General features: G+C 58.1%; 1 protein-coding gene across 3 annotated transcripts in view; it reads left to right on the top strand.

The window, feature by feature from the left end:
• Positions 1-1,026: 1,026 nt before the first annotated feature.
• Positions 1,027-18,064, top strand: part of SLC12A5 (solute carrier family 12 member 5) — a gene marked incomplete at both ends in the record, with an annotated part of 44,605 nt that continues 27,567 nt past the window's right edge. For 2 of the 3 annotated variants that reach the window (XM_080716815.1, XM_080716814.1), the window contains 4 exons: positions 1,027-1,147; positions 16,185-16,279; positions 16,517-16,648; positions 17,470-17,616. In XM_080716815.1, coding sequence (XP_080572941.1) covers positions 1,027-1,147; positions 16,185-16,279; positions 16,517-16,648; positions 17,470-17,616 — 495 coding nt within the window. Of the gene's footprint in view, positions 1,148-8,892; positions 8,945-16,184; positions 16,280-16,516; positions 16,649-17,469; positions 17,617-18,064 lie in introns of those variants that run through there. The other variant, XM_080716816.1, reaches the window with a different exon arrangement.

Here is an 18,064-nt window from a genome sequence, read left to right as displayed (position 1 = left end):
GTCCGGGATTCCTCTTGGACTCCCTTCCTACCGTCGTATACCAGGTCCAGACCATCAGCAGGTCCTTTGAGTTATCCGTAACTCACCTGTAAGCAGATGAGGGCCGCCACTGTGGCCTGGCCACCATCACCTCCTCTCGGGGTCTGCAGGAGCCTCCTAATTAGACTCTCAGCCTCCACCTCTGCCCTTCTCCTCCTAGCAGCCACAGGGATCCTGCTAAAATGTGAAGTAGATCGCATCATCCCTGGGCTCAGAACCTTCCAATGGCTTCCCTTGTGAATGAGGCAAGAATCCAGGCTTCCCCCTCAGGCCTCAAGACCATTGGCCCCCCATCTCCTCCTCCTCTACCAGTCTTCACTTGCGGTGTGCCCACACAGGGGCAGCCTGGGCTCCTTACCGTCCCAGGGCCTTTGCACTTACCACACATTGCCAGGGAATCCTCCCCGTAGCTCCTGGCACTGCCGGCTCATCAGAGAGCCCCCAGCTCGACTGTCACATCTGGGAGGACTTCTAGGCCACCCTTAAAGTCCTTCTCTCCCCTACCCGCTGGCCCTGTTTTTCTTAACATATACTCGTCTCAAATGACCTTCATGTGCTTTCTAACCTCTACCCTCTCACCCCTCTTTCTTCTTTAGGACACAGGCCACAGGGGCGAGAAGCCAGTGTCCCTGCTTCCCTGCCGCGTCCCCAGCGGCCCTGCCTGTCACTGCCTGGAACACAGGCGCTATCAACTTGTGTTCAGTGCGTGCCCGAGCCCGGCTGTCGCGGAGACCCCAGCCCAGGTGGGCCCGGGCTCCACGGGGGGCCTCTGTGAGGGCTGGTTCTTTGCGGGGGGGGGGTCTCAGGCTCTTTGAGACCAGGGCCTCAGAGCCCAGTGGCCAGCTTCGGGGCTGCTGGCGCAGCGGGCACTAGGACCCTGCGCGGCGCGCGGGCGGGGGGCGGCGGCGGGACCCGCGCTGCTCCCTCCCCAGCCCGGCGGCCGCCACTTGTGCGATCCGGCCGCGCCGCGCCGCCGGGCCTGCCGCCATGAGCCGCAGGTTCACGGTCACCTCGCTGCCCCCCGCGGCGCCGGCGCGAGACGCCGGCCCCGAGTCCCGCCGCCATTCGGTCGCCGACCCCCGCCACCTCCCGGGGGAAGACGCCAAAGGTAGAGGCCGCAGGGGGCGGGGCCTTCCGGGGCGGGGCCAGGCGGGGGCGGGGCCGCAGGGGGCGGGGCCGCGGCGGCCTTCCGCGGTGGGCGGGGCCGGGCCGGGCTGAGGGGTCCCCGGACGGCGACAGGAGGGAGAGGGATGGAGACCTAAGGACTGGGGACCCCAGAACCGGACTGTCGGGGGAGGGGCCTGACCCGAGGTGGGCGGGGCCGCGGGCAGGAGGTGGGGCCAGAGGCGAGCAAGGGGCGGGTCTCGGGATAGAGAGGCTGGGGTCGTGGCGGACAAAGGGCCGAGAGCCCTGGGTGGGTGGGGGACTCTCCAGTCGAGGGTGAGAGCAGAGGGCGAGAGAGAAAGCGGGAAAAGGGGAGGCCGAGTGATTAAGGGGGGGTCCAGACGGGGCGGAGGCGGGGCTAGGTTGATTCGGGGCAGGAAAGGGAGGGCCCAGTGGAAAGGGGTTGGGTCAGGAATCCGGGAGTGGGGTCGAGGGCGAGAGGAAAAATGAGTCAGCGTAGCCGAGACAGGTGCCAGGTCAGCGGGTCATTGATGTCTGGCAGATTGTCCATTCCTGTCTCCTTGAAGAAGGGAGACAGGGAAGTTCGTTTGAATCCTTAGATCAACTTAGATCCAGGGAGGATCCCAAGGGGATCCCAGTCCTGACCCTGGGAGACCCAGCTCTCCGCTGTAGCACTAGAAGGTTGGGAGGGGCCAGCTCAGGCTGGGTTGGGGTGTCTTCCTCTTGGGCCCAGTGCAGTGATCTTGGAAGTCACACGCAGGGTATATAGGCGAGGGCAGGGAAAGGATCCTTCTGGTCTTTTGTAAAGATGTAGCATCCTGGGCTGGGGGTGTAGCTCAGGGAATGAGCGCTCGTCTATATGCTAGAGGCCCTGGGAGGGCGGGGAACAGCATCCTGGCTGCATATAGAGCCTCCCCTGCAGGGGGCACTTATCAGAGGTCCTCTCCATGGCTGTGCACCCCGTAGGTCTGGAAGATACGCGAAGCGAATCGGCTTGGAGTGGCCCCAGCGCGGGGAGGAGAAAGAACCTCCCCGGGCCGCCAGGGGTCGCTGCTGAGCCGCAGGTGAGCTCGAACCGACCGGCGCAAACTCAGCGCCCAAAACCCTAGAGTGGTCCTTAGGTGTGTTTGGCGAGAAACTCCTCACTGTATAGACTTAACTCAGACCTGAACTTCTGCAGGGCAGCAGCCCGAGACACCTGCCTTCTCTGGATGTGGTCACTCGGATTTCTCGGGGTCTTTCCAATGCCCCATCTTTCCTCTAACTTGCCTGCCCCTTTCCTCGTTTTCACGAATGGCCTTACCAGCCCTCCAGATTCAAAAGTCAGAAGTCCGAATCTGTCCTCACGCGATGGCCGCCGACTTCCAAAACTCATCCTGAAACCTGACTGTATCTCTTTCTGTCTGTCAGCATCACCCTAGTCCACGCCTCGGGTGCTTCAGGCCGCACCCACATCCAGCTCTCTGGCCTCCCTGCCTCCAGGCTGGCTCTAACCATCCCTTGCAAGGTGCCCATTCCTTTAGGATAAAGGCCACATTCTTCAGTCCGTCGTTCAGACTCTTGTCTCATCTGCTCCTGGTGTATCTATCAGTGTTCATCCTCCACCTGGATAAGTCAAGAACCCTCCTGCTCATTTTGTCAGCTATAGCTGTCCACCTCGTCTAAAAACCCTCTCATTTTCTCTAGCTTCCAGGCAGAGCTGGCCACTCTTCTTCGTGTCCCTGCCATCGGGGCAGCTCAAGGACAGGGACCGTATCTTTTTGTTTGTGTGCGCTGAGTTTCAGGTCCAGAGCTTGGCATTCATAGCTGCTAAATGGGAGAGTATGTGGCCCCAGGCTCCTGCTTTTCTGCCCTGCCTTCTCCCTTCTCATTCCCCATCCCTGGCCTGGGGATAAGATGGCCCTCTTCGTGTCCCCAAGGTGACTGCTCCTTCCCAGTTACACTCACGCTTCTGCACAGTTGATGAAAACAGACCCCAGGCCTTGGGTGTGCAGATGTGCGTGCAAAATGGATGTGAGTCTGGAGTGCTCTGTGCCCGGCTGAGTCTCGAGGAGGGGAGAGCGTCCCACACGCGTTCTGACCTGTGGGGTGTGCAGCGAGTCAGAGCCTGTGTGTGTTGCTATCCTGCCTGTGTGTTGACGGGCGTTCGGTGAGTATATTTCCGCGTCTCTCTGGGGTAGGCACGTGTGTGCGTGAGTGTATTTGACGTTCCATCCCGAAAGTGATTTGGGTGACTTTGAACCTCTTAAGCCCTGGGCAGCCTCAAGCACCTCCTCTTGAAGGTCACTACAGGGGGAATTTGACAAGAACTCCTCAGGGGGAACTCAACATCTGGTGGTATCTCTCACAGCTGTTCTCAAGTCAGCTCTCTGGTCCCAGAGAGATGCTCTCCTGACCTCTTGTCCCCAGACCCAAAGGAGGGATGGCGTCATGGGCAATATGGGAAAGGGGAGACTTCGCAGAGCACATATGTGTAAGCGTTGTCCTTTATTCTGGGCCAAGGGAGGGGGGTTTGCCCATCTGCCAGGGCATCAGCTATCAGGAACAAGACCTTTAGGGGGTGAGAGAGACAAACCAGAGGCCACTCTTTTTTTTTTTTTGGTGGTTTTGGGGTTCCTGGAAGCCCTTTTACCTCCAGTACACTCCCATGGGCTACACTCCCAGACCTATTTTTATACTTTTTTTTTGGTGGTACTGGGGTTCCTGGAAGCCCTTCTATCTCCGGGCTACACTCCCAGACCTATTTTTACATTTTTATTTGGAAACAGGGTCTCCTAAGCCAGCGCGCACAGCTGGCTTCGAACCTGCGCGATCCTCCTGTCTCTGCCTCCCAAGCGCGGGGATTACAAGTGTGCGTCACCACGCCCGGCTATACTTTTTTTTTTTTTTTAATGTGGAAACAGGGTCTCTTAAACCAGCACGGCTGGCTTCGAACCTGCGCGATCGTCCTGTCTCTGCTTCCCAAGCGCGGGGATTACAAGCGTGCGCCACCACGCCCGGCCAGAGGCCACTCTTTGAATGACCATTAGCTTGGGCTGTGGCCCTGGGAAGATCAGTGACAACCTGGTTGTGTAGGATTGCCATGGGGCCAGTTGTTATAACTCTGAGCTAGCCCCCACTATGTCTTTATACCCCCACTATGTCTTTGCTCTTCAGGGAGGAGGCAGAGCACCGGGAAGAGTTCTGGGACTGGTAAGACTAACAGGAGGTGGGATGCATAAGTTAAACGCTAGGGGTATGGAGCAAGGATCCAAGACAGCCCAGCCACGCTGTAGCTCAGGCTCTGTGGTGTGGTCTTGGGCATACTGCCCCCTCTCCCCGGGCCTCAGTTTACCCACCTGTAGTATAAAGTGTTGGTAGAAGTTCTCTGAGGGTTGTTCCAGCTGGGAACATGCTCAGAGGTTTTAATGATCCAGACGGGTGGATCTATCTACCTCCACCCCCAGACCCAGACCTCAGGTTTCAGTCTCTCCATCTGTGAACTGGGAGGAACGCTGCTGTTACTGGTATAGATGTGCATGTATGAAACCCGGAGACCTCTTCTATCCAAGGAGTTCTGTGGTTGTGCAATCCTCAAGCCAGAACTCAGAACCTCATTGCCCAGTACCTCAGCCCAAGGTGAGCCCTGGGAATCTCCATAGCAACAAACTGGTTATGAACGGGCTGCAGTTGCCATGACGACAGGTCTCTCTCTCTCTCTCTCTCTCTCTCTCTCTCTCTCTCTCTATCTCTCGCTTTCTCTTTTTCTCTCTCTCTTTCTCATCTCCCTCCTCTCTCCTCTCTTCTCAATGAACCAGAGTCTGCAGGCCTTAGCTCTCCAGGTGGGGTAGGAGTCGGGGTGGCTGCTGAGAGAAGGGGTCCAGATTGGGGAAGATGGAAGATGGGCTGAGTCTGCAGGAGAATGGGGGGCTGTTGGGGTGCTGTTTCCATGGTGACAGGACTGCAGCCTGTTAATTAAGCCCCCGGTTGCCACGGAGACGGCGGTGGTTGACGTGCTCTGCAGTGAGCCCTGTGTGTGGGGTGTGCTGTGCGCCGGACTCATCAATCCACTGCTGAGGTTTTGGGTCTGGAAGCTGGGGCACACAGGAGGAGGGAAGGGGAAGGGAGAGGATTCAGGGCCTGGGCTCTGTGAGGCCGGAGCTGAGGGGAGGTGGGAAGGCTGTGGCGATGGCGTGGAGAGTATCGAGCTGTAGGGGGAACACTGTCTGCTTCCTGCGGAGGAAAGACCCAGTCAGGCAGCCCCAGCTTCCTCCTGACAGGCCCCTCTCCTGGTGCAGTGAGTAGGGCTCGGGCACAGGCCCGGGAGCTGGATTCTAGTCCTCAGTGGCATAAGTTCACCCCATGAAGAAAATTCTTTCCATTTTATTTCTGTTTCTAGATTCCAATTTCACCATAAGTGGTGAGTGGAAAGAGAAAAATAATCTTTAAATTCTCTTTCAGTTCCAAATCCTGATACCCAGGAGGCAACTTCTCTGCGATCTCCCCCACCCCCCTGAAACATAAGGTGGGAGGGGGTATGAGTTTTAGAGACATACAGTTCAAAAATAGGCCCCTGCCCAGCTCTGCATCCTGCGTTGCTTTTAATGAGCAGATTCCTCTGGTGTGCGATCTCCCCAGGGCTCCGGGTGGGGAAGGAGTACTGGGCAGGCAGTTGCACCCCTGGGGTTCAGCGATGAGGGCCACCTCTTACTGGCCATGTAGGAGGCGCTTGCAGAGGGTTTTCTCAAAGCCTCGCCTCAGATGGTTGGCCCATTGCTAGAACAAGGCCTTGTCTCCTTGAGAGGTAAGGGGTGTCCACTGAAGGGCCAGGTCTCCCCTCAGAACTGGCCCCTCATGTGCTCTCTGCTCCCTAGAAACAGCTCTGTGGAATTTGTCTAAGACTAATAGAGAACAGACTTTAGAAATACGATTATGCAGACTCACCCTTTCATTTTATAGGGAGATACTGAGGCAGAGAGTGAGTGAGAGAGAGACAGACAGACAGACAGACAGACAGACAGACAGACACTTGGTTTTGCCTAGGAATACACAGAATTCTGGAGCAGGGGGCAGGACAGAATTCCTTCAGTCTCCTGAATTCCAGATGGCTTTTGAGAGCAGAACTCTGGTGAGGGTGGGCAGTGGGGTAGCCAGGGGGAGAGGGGCCATGCCTTCCTTCGCCTGCACTCTCCAGGGATCTAGGTTTTCCCTTGGGTGGGCTTAATCCGAGTGGTCAGAGATGCACTAGCTCTGGGCCACAAATGAAGGGAAATACTCTCGGGGGAACAGCCCAGGCCTGGGGTTGGTACAAAACTTCAGCATCTGTTTCTTTCCCCAGCACGTCTCCTACAAGCACACCTCACGTGCTTCCCCGTGTTACCCATCTCTGTGGAGTAACAGGGAACTATAGTGCTTCCGGAGCTCTGAAGCTGGAGTCGTGGGAAGTAGAGTGCTGGGAAACTCTTGAGCACCAGCCTTCCCACCTGCTACCCTCTTTACGCCATCGCTGGGCCAAAATCATCCCACTTTCTGTCGTGGTTTTTGTCTTGGGAAGAACATCGGTGCTCACACCTTGACGGAGTAGGTTAGTGTATTGTAAAGGGTCAGAAGGAGCAGGTGCGGTGGCACATGCCTGTAATCCCAGTACTTGGGAGGCTGAGACAGGAAGATTGCAGGTTTGAGGCCAGCCTCAGCAACTTAACAAGGTCCCACAGCAACTTAGTGAGACCCTGTTTCAAAATAAAAAATTAAAATAGGGCTGGGGGTATAGCTCAGAGGTAGAACACCCCTGGGTTCAACCTCCAACACACACACACACACACACACACACACACACACACACACACACACACTCATTGGTGTCCACCAATCCAAATGGTAGTGGATTCTTCTGAAGCATCTTCGAGTCACACTAAGGTTGATCCAGTCTGAAGTCATGGGCAAATTTGTACAGGGGATTCGGAGCCATGGTCTCTGTCCATGGTTCTGAAAGGTGCTGGTTCACCTCTATGGACACAGAGGGCTCATTGGCACCCTGAAGGACTTCCCCTGGCCTTCAGCTGCGACCTAAGAGAACACCCCAGCTCTGCATCACTAAAGACCGAGTATAGCAGGGAGAAAGCTTATATCAGAACCAAACCCTGTTCTTTTTTTCTTTCTTTTCCTTTAAGGTGCCAAGAATCAGGACTACCGAGCAGCTTAGATATGGCCAAATCCTGGTCTCTCCCACCAGAGGCGAGACCAGTTTAAAGAGAGGTTTGTTGAGGAGTCCTAAACTGGAGTGAATGGAGCTGCGCCCTAGTCTAAGTCCTGCCATCCACCCGCACTGTGTGGGCAGCCAGTCATTTCCCCCTTTTGGTCCATAGATTTTTCATCTGTGAAATGAAAGGTGTACATCAGATCACGGTTCATTCTCTAATCCTGTGACTCCCCTGGAATTTAGAGAATTAGTGTTGGGAGCTAGGGTGACTCTGAAGATATTTCTCCTTAATTTGCGCCTACCTTGCCATGTTTAGACCGTCACAGGGGCCAGACCTCGGACGACGCTTTCTAAAAGGTCTCCAGCATTGGCTCAGGCCTGGTTTCTAGAGCTGCTAGGGGTCCCAGGATGATCAAGCTGCGGGGAGGCTGGTCTCAGGGGAGGGAGGAGGAGCACACAGAGCATGTCAGCTCTGGAAGCCTCAGAAAGCAATCCTGGATTAGGGGATTAGACGCTCCCGCCCCAGGAGAAAATCTGGTCCCCCACCGACAGGCGGCCTCATTCCCCCCTCCCCCACCCGTGCCTGGCCCAGCCCGCCCTCCCTAGAGGCTGCACCATCCCTGGTGGGAAGCCAGCGGCTCCCTGCAACCTCCGTGCTGCTTCCTCCCACCCTCGCAGCATCTCTTGTGCCCCCAGACCCTTCAAAGTCCCTGTCTGTAGGCTCTGGAGACTTGTCTTGGGGGTGGGCTGCCGAGTCTCCTGTGGCTCTAATGAGAGGGTGCGCTGTAAGTCACCCCACCCATTTTGAGACAGAACGGGCCGGACGGTCAGCCCGGTGACCTGAGCCCCCCTCGGGGAAGCACAGCGCCTCAGTTACCAGCCCAGGCCTCTCGTGCCTCCAGCCCCAACCTCTTCAACAGCGATATGGAAAAGGGTCTGGTTCCGCTGCCTGCAGGGCTGGCCTCTCCGGCTTTGCTGACACGCTCCCTGGGGCCCCATATTCCACGGCGGCCCCCCCCTTGCCACCTCATCTTCCCTCTGGGGGTCAACTCAGACCCCCAGTCAGGCAGCCGCTGCGGGGCCGCCTCCCCGCGGCCGCGACCTAGTTCCCTGCCGTTATTTTTAGGGCGCGGGATGGCACCTGCCCACGTGCCGGGCCCCGCCTGCGCCGGGTGGGGGGGGGAGCTGTGTCTGCTCCAGGGAGGAGAGGGCCGGGTCCCGCAGCACCCCCTGCATCCCACCCGCGCGAGCCCCAGGCGTCCTGCGCGGGGGCCCCGGGCGCTCCGCCCGCCCCTCGTCCCCTCTCCCCCTCCCTTCAGCCCCCCCCCAGGCCCCGCCAGCGGCTCACGCCTCCCGAATACGGGATGAGGTGAACAGCGCCGCGGCTGCGAGGGGGCGCGCGCGGGTGTGAGCGTGTGTCCGTGTGCGAGTGTGTGTGCGCCGGGCGGGCGGGCACTGCAGCTGCTGCTTCTCGGTGGAGAGCGGCGAAGGCGGGCAGAGGGGCGCGGGCGAAGCGGCGCAGCCATCCCCGGCCCCGCGCCGCCGCCACCATGCTGAACAACCTGACGGACTGCGAGGACGGCGATGGGGGAGCCAACCCCGGTAAGCCGCGGCCCGGGGGCGGCGGGGAGAGGAGCCCGCCGGCCTCCAGCGGGGCCCGGGACCGGCCGGGGCGGGGGGCGCGGGCGGCGGGAGCCCGGCTCCGCTGGAATGCGCCGGGCGCTGTCCGAGGTGCTGGAATGCGCCGCGCAGGGGCCGAGCCGGGGCCCCGGGCTCGCGGTGTCCGCGGCCTTGGGGGCCGACCTAGGCTAGCTGAGCCGAGGAAGGGGATGGAGGGGCCAGAACGGGCTGGCGTGCAGCTCGACGGGCGGCGGAGGGCTCCTTTCCGGGAGGGGACCCGCGCCGGGGGCGCAGGCTGCGGCAGTCTCTAGCTCTGAGACTTCTAGCTGGCAGGTGGGAGAGCGGGGGCTGGCTTACGGGGCTTTGGGGCAGATGACAGCTCCCGTCTGGGCTGCGGTATCGCCTGAAGGGGACGTTGGTGCAATCCGGGCCCCCTCCCCCCGGCCCCCGAGGTCCGACCTCAGGCTGAAGCTCCCGGGGCTGTGGATTTCCAGCCCTACTTTGCGGAATCGCCCTCTCCCTCTCGCTTCCCCGTGGGTTCCAATTCAGGACGGGAGGCAAGATCGCCCTCCTCTTGGTACCCTGGGGTGGCCCTGTGGCTTCCGGGGTGGGGCAGGGGGAGTCTGTCTGGGTAGCTCTGCTGGCCCTCCTAGGGAGGCCTCAGGAATGGGGTCCCAGGGGCTGGATCCCCGGCGCCGCGGCGCGGGCACTGCGGACTCGCTGCGGTGAGTGCGGAGACTCGCTAGGAGCCGAGGGGCTCTGAGCAAGCCCTTTGGCTGCACCCACTCTCCTCCACCCTCCTCCGCGGTTTCCCTGCTCCGAGGTCTCGGGGCCAGCCGCCCCCTCGGGCTCCCAGGCCCCCCGCCGCCCCCCAGCGGTCTCAGCCATCCATCACGGCTGTCAGCCGCCCCCACCCCCCACCCTCCAGCGGCGCTGCGTCCCCTGCGCACAAGCGCTGCCTCCCGCGCCTGCTGTCTGCGCTCAGCGCCTTCAAACGCTCCCCTGGGCTTTGCTTGACCCTATGGGCCGAGACTCCCGCAGACCTCTCTGGGGGATGGCTGAAGGGCCCCACGGGCTGAAAGAGTGAGACCTTCCAAACCCTGGCAGCTTGGATTCCGAGGCTCACCATCCTGGGTCCCAGGCAGGGCTGCTCGGGAAGGCTGGGGACACCAGGGTCCCCAATCCTTTGTCTCAGACACCCCCCCCCCCCGGGGCTGAGTGGTATACAGGAGCCACAACTACCAGCGGTCCAGCTCATCCATCTCCCCAGTGACCCTGGTGTCACCTCTTTGGGTAGCTGCCCCCTCCCCCGCGGTTTGACTGCAGGGGGAGGGGGTTTGGCAAAGTCGAGTCTGCGGCAGCGCCGGGCATCCCGGGCATCCCGATGCGGTGTTCCAGGGAGTAGAGGGTGGGAGCCATCTCCATCCCAGATGCCGCCACTCTGAGACAGAGCTCAGCCTAATCTCCCTGCGCCCCAAGACGGGGATGTGGCCCGATTCCCCCGCACCCACTTTCTCTACCAAGGTTTCACTGGGCCTCAGGTTTCCATGGGGTCTTAGGAGGCCTAGAAAAGAGGCATCTGTGTGTTTGAAACAAGAGTCAGCTAGACACTGTTTAGCCCTTGCCCCTCCCCCTTAGTTTCTCGTCCCTTACTGGGGGGGGGCACTTTCTTTCTCTCATGGGGTCCAGGACCTTTAACTACAATGGCCGAGCCTGGGGCAGGCATCCTGGGTCCGGGAGAGAGAAGGCCTCCCAGGGGCCCCTGGAGAAGGTGGTGGGAGGAGCCAGGGACTTTCTGGCTCAGGGAAAGAGGAACCGAGAGCCCCTGGTGTCTCTGATGTTAGACTCTTGGGGCTGTGCGTAAGGACCTGGGTGCTGACCTCGGGAGGCCAGCGTGGCCTGGGAACAGGGCTCTTCTAGGCTAAAGAAGACTTCAAGGGTATTGTCCCAAGAGCCCAGGTTCCTCTCCCTGGGGGTCTGACGCCCCTCTCCTTCCTCAAGCCGGCCTGGGGATTCCCCCAGGCCCAGCCCCAGGCCCCGGGGGAGGCTCCCTAGCCGCGCCGCTCGCCCGCTTCCTCCCCGGGAGCTCTGGCCGCCGCAGCTTAATTGAAAGCCGATTCGGGCTGAGGGATCCCAGGGGGCGGGGGCGGGGAGGGCTCAGCCTCGGTCTGGCCCGGCCTCTCCGGCGCGCCTCTCGGCGCTCCCCCAGCACCCTGACTCCTGGCTCCGGGGAAGGAGGACGAGTTTCCCCTATGCCGTCCTGCTCCTTGGAGAACTCAGCTCGCTCCCCACCCCCCATAGCTAGGTGCGCTCTAGGGAGGGTCCAAGGTTGGCCCTCGGCCAGGAGCTCGGCGTCCCGCCCAGACGGCGGGGCAAAGGCGGACCCGGGCCGCGCGCCCCAGCCGCCCCCTCCCCGCTCTCTCCCGGCCGGGATCCGGCCTGGAGTCTGGCTCTGCGCTGCGCGCCGCGTTACATAAGCGGCTGCGGGTGCGTGGCAGCTCGGCTAGGCGCAGCGCTCGCGGCCCGCGCGGTCACCATGGAGACCGGCGCCGGGCCGCCTAGTTACGGGGTCTCGGGCCAGGATGCCCCCTCTTCCGGTCCACGGCGCACCGCCCGCCCCCGCACGGGAGGGGCTCGGGAGGAGGCGCGAGAGGCCGAAGGAGGGGAGCGCTCCCCTGTCTGGGGGTCCTGGCCCTGCAAGAGCGGATGCTTCTGGAAGAGCCTAGTCCCGTGGGAGACAGAGCAGCCCCCAAATCCTGGGCTGAAGGAGGGGTGCGGTGTGAGGAGCCGCTGCTGGGTGGTCCCTAGGCCCGCTGATATGTGTAACTAAGAGTAGCAGCGATGGCTGCACCTGTCTGCCGCAACACCCAGTGCGCCTCATTTCGTGAAGCCCCACAACCACCCTCTGAGTCCCCTGGCAAAGTGTCCCCTGGCAAAGGAGGAAACAGGCCGAGAGAGTGGCTTGCCCGGTGTGAAGACAAAATCAGCGGCCCTGGGGCTGGAGCCCAGATCCCACGCTGCGCAGCCGCTCCAGGGCACACCGTGGAGTGGTGAGGACAGGAGACGGCTTGCCAGCGTTTAAAAACCCACCTCGCCCTTCTCTGGCCCCCCGACAGCTTTTTATTTATTTATTTATTTATTTGAGACCTCGGGACCAGAAAGGGGAGAATTTACCTCCAAAGACAATTTCCTGAGCACGTACTCTGTGCTGGGCTCCCATGAGGAGGATGGGTGTCAGTCCCAGGAACTCGGCCTTGATGGTGAGGTATGGTGGATTCCTAGAATAGGTGCCACAGACGTTGCTCCTTCACCCTGCCCCAAGTTTTGGCCAGGCTGGGATTGGGTTTAAGACAGGGACAGGTGATGCACTGGAGATGGGCCCTGGCTGGGTGACGGAGGAAGGTTTCCCGGAGGTGACAGAAAGGTGAATAGGATTTGGACAGGTGTGGACGGGAAGAAAGGAATGCTAAGAGATGAGACTGGAGGTTCAGGGTACATCGGGCCTCAACTGCACTGGGGATCTGGTCATGGGGAGTCTCTCCAGGGTCCAGAGGGATGGCTTCTCCTGGGATTCAGTCCCAAAGGATGTGCCCACGGAACCCTCTTAGGTCTTTCTGAAAGGTCCCTCTCCTGATCCAAAAGGCTTGCTACTTGGGTAATGTCATCCAGGCACTGGACTCAGCGTGATCCCTACACACTTTTACACAGGCTGCCACGTCCCCATCTCCAGCCCAGCTTCTGTCCTGATGATATCAGGGCCCGTGTCTCCTGGCAGCTTCTGGGTGTGTCCACCTACAGTGCCTGGCTCTCAACTAAATTTATCATCTGCCTCACCCCCAAACGCCTTCTCCTCTAGCCTCCTTATTTATTTGTTTATTTTTGTGGTACTGGGGATTGAATACATGGGCATTCCACCTCCGAGCTATACCCCTAGCCCTTTTTATTTATTTTATTTTTTATTTTTTGGTGGTACTGGGGGTGGAACCCAGGCTATACTCCCAGACCTTTTTAATATTTTATTTGGAAATAGTGGCTCAGTCTCAGTGGCTGAAAGCCTCACTAAGTAGCTGAGGCTGGCTTCGAACCCGTGCAATCCTCCTGTCTCAGCCTCCCAAGCGCGGGGATTACAAGCGTGTGCCACCACGCCCGGCCATTTTTATTTTATTTTTTGTGGGTCTGGGGATGGAACCCAGGAACATTTGACCTCCGAGCTACACCCCCTGCCCTATTTTTTATTCTTCATTTTGAAACAGGGTCTCACTAAGTTGGGGAGGGCCTCACTAAGTAGCTGAGGCTGTTCGTGAACCACGATCCTTGGGTCTCAGCCTCCTGAATACTGGGATTACAAACGTGCGCCACCACGCCTGGCTCTTTTTATTTTTATATATTTATTTTTGTTTGGAAACGGGATCTCACTGTGTTGCTGAGGCTGTCCTTGAACCTGCCTCCCAACTACTGGGACTTCAGGTGTGTACCACCGCACCCTGCCAACGTGCCAAGCAGCACCATCACCCCCCCCCCGTTCACCCAGTGACCCCAGAAATCACCCTAGATTTTCCTTTTCCCCCTCTTCCTCCCCAAACATCTGTCATAGAAATGTGCCAGTAATTCTTGAGTCTGTTCGTTGCTGCGCCTTATTTTGGTTCAGGTAATTTTGAGTCCTTGCTTGAATTACCAAAAACTACTAGTTTCTTTTTCTTTTTTCCCTCCCCTCCCTCCCTCCTCCCCCTCCCCCTCCCCCTCCCCCTCCCCCTCCCCCTCCTCCTCCTCCTCCTCCTCCTCCTCCTCCTCCTCCTTCTTCTTCTTCTTCTTCTTCTTCTTCTTCTTCTTCTTCTTCTTCTTCTTCTTCTTCTTCTTGGAATTGAACCCAAGGGTGTTCTACCTCTGAGCTACACCGCCAGACCAATTTTATTTTATTTTTTACTTTAAAATAGGGTCTCACTGAACTGTTGAGGTTGACCTCAAACCTGCAATCCTCCTATCTCAGCCTCCCAAGTCCCAGAATTACAGGCGTGTGCCACCATGCCAGGCAAAGCCTCCAGTGTCTGTACTCTTCACCTAGAGGCCAGAAAGATTGCTCTAAAACACACCTCTGCCCATGGCTCTCCTCTGCCTAAACTCTTCAGTGACTGCCATTGTCCTCTGGATGAGGTCCAAATTCTCTGAGCTGGCCTACGGATGGTTCAGGAACCCTCTTCACACTTATCTTCCTGGGTTCATTTGCCTTCCGCATGAGTCATTCTTCAGCCCCCCAACGTGGATCCCTCCTCGGACTCCAGAAAGAGGGGACTTCATTACGCTCCTCTACCCACCCCACTCTGTTTTCCCCCTCCTCGGAGCCATCGAACGTTCCGTTCTGCCGTTCTCCCTGCCTGGAGCGCCCTCCCCACCTCCCTCCCAGTCTAGGTCTTACTCATCCCTCGGTGCTCAGAGACTCATCCTTCCTCTGGGAAGCCTTCCGCAAGCTCCCGGGCTGGGCCGAGTGCCCTCCCGTGTCCCCACCGCGCCCGCCTCGCTCCACGCTCGCAGACCTTCCCCCTTGGGACTGGACATTCCTGGTTACCACTTTGCCTCCCTGGCCCTGGGCTGGGCCCTGAAGGGCGGGACGGCGCCTTACTCTGCCCTTTACTTCTCTGCTCATGCGTCTGTGGGTATGAGGTAGACGTCCAGGTGATTATGAGTGGCACAAGGATTTTCTTCTCCAAGAGATGGAGTGGCCTCGGGGCCTCGGGCTGCAGTATCCTTTACCTTTTGTTTCCCAGGAAAGGACATACACTCACCCTAGAACGCCAGGGTGAGCCGAGTTATGTTCAAGAAGGAAACTCTAGCCGGAGGTAGTGGTACATGCCTGTAATCCTAGCTCCTTGGGAGGCTGAGGTGGGAGGGTCACAAAATAGAGGCCAGCCTGGGCAATTTAGTAAGATCCTGTCTCAAAATAATTTCTTTTTCTTTTCGGTACTGGGGATGGAACCCAGGGGTACTCTACCACCAAGATATGCCCCCAGCCCTATTTTTTTATTCTTTATTTTGAAACAGGGTCTCCCTGAGTTGCAAAGGGCCTAAGTAGCTGAGGCTGTCCTCAAACCACGATCCTCCTGTCTCAGCCTCCATAATGCTAGGATTACAAGCATGCACTACTATGCTCGGCTCAAAATAAAATTTTAAAACAGGGTTGGAGGCTGGGCTTGGTGGTGCATGCTTGTAATCCCTGTACTTGGGAAGCTGATCACAGATTGGTGGACAGCCTCAGCTACTTAGTGAGGCCATCTACAATTTAACGAGACCCTGTTTCAAAATAAAAAAATTAAAAATAGAGCTGGGGTATCGCTTGGAGGTAGAATGCCCCTGGCTTTCAACCAAAAAAGAAAAAGAAAAAAAAAAAAGGCTGGGGAGTAACTCAATGGTAGAGTGCTTGCTTAGCAGGTGAGAGGTCCTGAGGTCCATTTCCAGTACTGCAAAATAATAAATTGAATCATAATAAAAAATGGGGACTCTGGAAAGTCTGGGAGTGCTCTGGTGAATGAAGTAGGACCCCCTTAAATCAAGGAAGCACTCACATGTTCATTAAATATTCAGTATACAGCGGGCATGGTGGCCACACCTATCATCCCAGTATTTGGAGGGCCCAGATAGGAAGATTGCAGGTTTGGGGCCGGCCCCAGCAACTTAGTAAGACCCTCCTTCAAAATAAAAAGGAAAAAGGGCTGGGGGTGTAGCTTGGAGGTAGAATGCTCCTGGGTTCAATCCCCCAAAATACCCAGTACATGCCAGGTAGCATATTAAGCTCTTTGTATATTCTGTCCTGCAAAGAAAATGGTCTGAACGCCATTTTTCTTGTGTGTGTGTGTGTGTGTGTGTGTGTGTGTGTGTGTGTGTGAGAGAGAGAGAGAGGGGGGGGGGTGGGGGAGAGGTGCACCAGAGATTGAAACCAGAGGCATTTTACTTTGAGTTGCACCCTAGCTCTTCTTAATTTTTGTTTGGAAACAGGGTCTTGGCAGGTTGCTGAAAGGCTCACTACATTGCTGAGGTTGTCCTCAAACCTGCAATCCTATCTCAGCCTCTCAGGCACCAGGATTATAGGCAGGCTCCATCATACCCGGCCTGAGCCCCATTTTTCTAACATTCAAACCAAGAGCGTTCAAGTGGTCACACGACCGGATGTCCAGGTAGATGGAGGCCAAGCAGTCGGCGGCAGACCCTGACTCCTCCTCTGCCTTCTCAGGTGATGGCAACCCCAAGGAGAGCAGCCCCTTCATCAACAGCACCGACACCGAGCGGGGGAAGGAGTACGAGGGCAAGAACATGGCCCTGTTCGAGGTGGGCTGCCAGGGCACCTCCGCCACCATCACTCAACGGTCCATCAGATGCTCCTCCCTCACGGCCACCTTCTTCCATGGGCCTTCCCTGTCATCCCGCCTCTCCCTTCCCTATAGCTGGTTGTGTCTCCTCTCTCATTCCACCCAGACTCGCTGCTTCCTCCTCCCGGTCCTCCTCTCCCCCTCTGCTCCTCCTGCTCACTCTCCCTGCCGCCAACGCTGACCCCTTCCTCCATAGGAGGAGATGGACACCAGCCCCATGGTGTCCTCCCTGCTCAGTGGCTTGGCCAACTACACCAACCTGCCCCAGGGAAGCAGGGAGCACGAAGAGGCGGAAAACAACGAGGGCGGAAAAAAGAAGCCGGTGCAGGTGGGAGAGAGGACGGGCAGGGGAGGAGAGCGGATCCGGAAGGAGGGGTGGGAGTGGGGGCCGCGTGGGAGGAGGGATGGGGGTGCAGAGGAAGTAGAGGAGGCGGTTTGAAGGGTGGATGGTGGAGGCAGAAGGATGAGAGTTGAGTGGGGACAGAGAAAAGGTGTGTAATGATGGGAGCTGGGCATGGGGGCGCTTGTCTGAAATCCCAGGCTGAGGCAGGAGCATGGATCACAGGTTCAAGGACAGCCTCAGCAGTGGAGCGAGGATCTCAGCAACCAAGTGAGACCCCGTTTCAAAACAAAAAGATAAAAAGGACTGGTGGTGTAGTTTGGAGGTAGAATGCCCCTGGGTTCAATCCTCACTACTGCTATCACACACACACACACACACACACACACAATCAGGGGGCCTGGGGTGTAACTGAGTGTGGTAGAGTGCTTACCCAGTTTGTGTGAGTCCCTGGGTTCCATCCCCAGCTCGACTTAAAAAAAAAAAAAAAAACAGCTGGGCGTGGTGGCGCACGCTTGTAATCCCAGCGCTTGGGAGGCGGAGACAGGAGGATCGCACAGGTTCGAAGCCAGCCTCAGCTACTTAGTGAGGCTCTCAGCAACTTAGTGAGACCCTGTTTCCAAATAAAGTATAAAATAGGGCTGGGACTATAGCCTGGAGGTAGAAAAGCCCCTGGGTTCCACCCCCAGTACCACCAAAAAAAAAAAAAAAATACAAAGAGATAAAAGATGAAGGGTGGGTGGGGAGAGGAGGGCTGGGCAGGGAGTGGGGGAGCTGGCTCCAGAGCCTGACGCTGGCTTCCTCGGCAGGCGCCGCGCATGGGCACCTTCATGGGCGTGTACCTCCCGTGCCTGCAGAACATCTTTGGCGTCATCCTCTTCCTGCGGCTCACCTGGGTGGTGGGCATAGCCGGCATCATGGAGTCCTTCTGTATGGTCTTCATCTGCTGCTCCTGTGTGAGTGACAGCCCCCCCCCCCCCCCCGCAGCTGGGGCTCGGCAGAGGCCGGGCGGGGGGGGGGGGAGCACGAGTCCTGAGCTTTTTATAGGAACCGCAGCTCATGATCTTTGAGCGTAAACTAGGTCTGCCCGGCCCTTCCTTTCTCTCCCTGGCTGGTCCTCAGTGCTGTTGACTAGGTTTCCCGCGGATCTGCGAGCGTGTGTAATGACACAAGTGATGCAGAGTCATTGATGAAAAGTGATACGTGCAGAGAAGTCGAGAAAATTCACCTCGACGCCCGTGTCGGTTAACGTTTTGGTAGATGCCAACTCACACGCACGTACACACACACACAAATGAACTTATGTAGCACAGATACCATCATAACTGAGTTCTCCCCCAACCTCTCTGACAAACCACGCTGCTGGGACATTTTTTTGTGTCCTCAAGCATAACCTCGAGGGCC

Source organism: Muscardinus avellanarius, assembly GCF_963383645.1.
Source record: "Muscardinus avellanarius genome assembly, chromosome: 19".
In the NCBI taxonomy this organism is placed as follows: Eukaryota; Metazoa; Chordata; class Mammalia; order Rodentia; family Gliridae; genus Muscardinus; species Muscardinus avellanarius.
The sequence above is the reverse complement of the archived record's forward strand: the minus strand, read 5'-3'. Positions and strand labels throughout refer to the sequence as shown.